This window comes from Fulmarus glacialis, unplaced genomic scaffold (genome assembly GCF_000690835.1).
Source record: "Fulmarus glacialis isolate BGI_N327 unplaced genomic scaffold, ASM69083v1 scaffold21008, whole genome shotgun sequence".
In the NCBI taxonomy this organism is placed as follows: Eukaryota; Metazoa; Chordata; class Aves; order Procellariiformes; family Procellariidae; genus Fulmarus; species Fulmarus glacialis.
Window position 1 is genome coordinate 3,589 of NW_009227842.1, and position 1,448 is coordinate 5,036.

Here is a 1,448-nt window from a genome sequence, read left to right on the forward strand (position 1 = left end):
CTGCCCCTCGCCTCGCAACCCAGCATCCCCGGGGGACCCTGCCCGCAGCCGAGCATCGCTTCGGGCAACGCTGGGGAGGGTTTGGGGTGCCGACGTGCGGAGGAAGCGATGCAGCACTGGGGGGGCCCTGGCCAGCCGGGCTCAGCACCCCCTGCCCCCCCCAGCTCTTTCTCCTCGAAGAGATGCGGGAGAGGAAATTCGACGGCTTTGCCCGGGTGATCCAGAAGGCCTGGCGCCGGCACGTCGCCATCCGGAAGTATGAGCAGATGCGAGAGGAGGGTAAGGCTGGGCGAGGACGGGGACACCGGCACCCCAGCACCCCTTTTAGGGTGCCCTTCGCTGGGGACAGCCCAGCTGCCAGAGCAGCAGGAGGGTGGCTGCCCGGCTCCTAATTGTGGCACTAACGAGGAGAGGGGTGAGGAGGGACCGGACCATGAGATGCCTGGGGTCTTTTCCTATATCTTAAAGGAGGGCGCGGATTTCTTGCTCCTATTTCCAGCCCTGGGAGGGGCCATAGGACAGAAGCCGGAGCCTCTCGCTGTCTCGCTCTGCATTTCATTGCCTGCACTGAGATGGAGGGGAGTAGCTGAGAGTCAACATTTGCAGAAAGATGGGAAGGTCACCGCCTGAGCCCATCATGGGTGTTTTCCCACCCTCCCAAGCGTGCAATGAAAAATCAAGGGGGAAAACACAGGAACTAGCTGGGTCCCTTCCTCCTTCCCACAGCACAAGTTTTTTTGAGGGCAATTAATGGGTTTCGAAGCCAGCCAAGCTCAAGCAGCTCAGATTCCTCCTGTGGCATAAAAGGAGCCCCACTTCTTGCTGCCACAGCCGATGGGATGGATGGCTCCCACGGCTCCTGCAGCCGGTTTGGGAAGGCAGGCAGGCAGGGGCCGAGGGCTGAGCCACCGGCGCAGAGCCCTTTCCAACCAGCATCGCTTCGGGGTCCCGTGCAGCCTCCAACATCCTCTACAACTTCAAAGAGCGGAGGAGGAACAGCATTAACAGGAATTTTGTGGGCGATTACCTGGGCATGGAGGAGCGGCCGGAGCTGCGCCAGTTCCTGGCCAAGAGGGAGCGGATAGACTTTGCCGACTCCATCACTAAGTACGACCGGAGGTTCAAGGTACGTGGAGCCACTCGGGGCTTGGGGCTGGCTTGTGGTGGCTGCCTTTGGGTGGGATGTGTGCGGGGCTCATGGACCCCAAAAACATCCCCTGACCCCCTGCTCCTGCCCTTTCCCAGCCCATCAAGCGGGACTTCATCCTCACCCCCAAGTACTTCTACCTGATCGGGCGGGAGAAGGTGAAGAAAGGTCCTGAGAAGGGGCAGATCAAGGAGGTGCTCAAGAAGAAGGTGGAGCTCCAGGCGGTGAGCGGTGTCTCGCTGAGGTGCGTCCCTTAGCACGGGCTCCATGGCGGGGGGTCCTCGTGGATGGGCTTCACCCA

At 61.4% G+C, this 1,448-nt stretch overlaps 1 protein-coding gene across 1 annotated transcript in view; it reads left to right on the forward strand.

Annotated features, from left to right (window-relative positions):
• The window catches only part of LOC104080783 (unconventional myosin-If-like), a gene marked incomplete at both ends in the record, with an annotated part of 4,976 nt that extends 3,585 nt beyond the window's left edge, over positions 1 to 1,391 (forward strand). The window contains 3 exon segments of the mRNA XM_009583293.1: positions 49 to 279; positions 957 to 1,126; positions 1,246 to 1,391. Of these exon segments, the coding sequence (XP_009581588.1) occupies positions 49 to 279; positions 957 to 1,126; positions 1,246 to 1,391 (547 nt within the window).
• Positions 1,392 to 1,448: the final 57 nt, after the last annotated feature.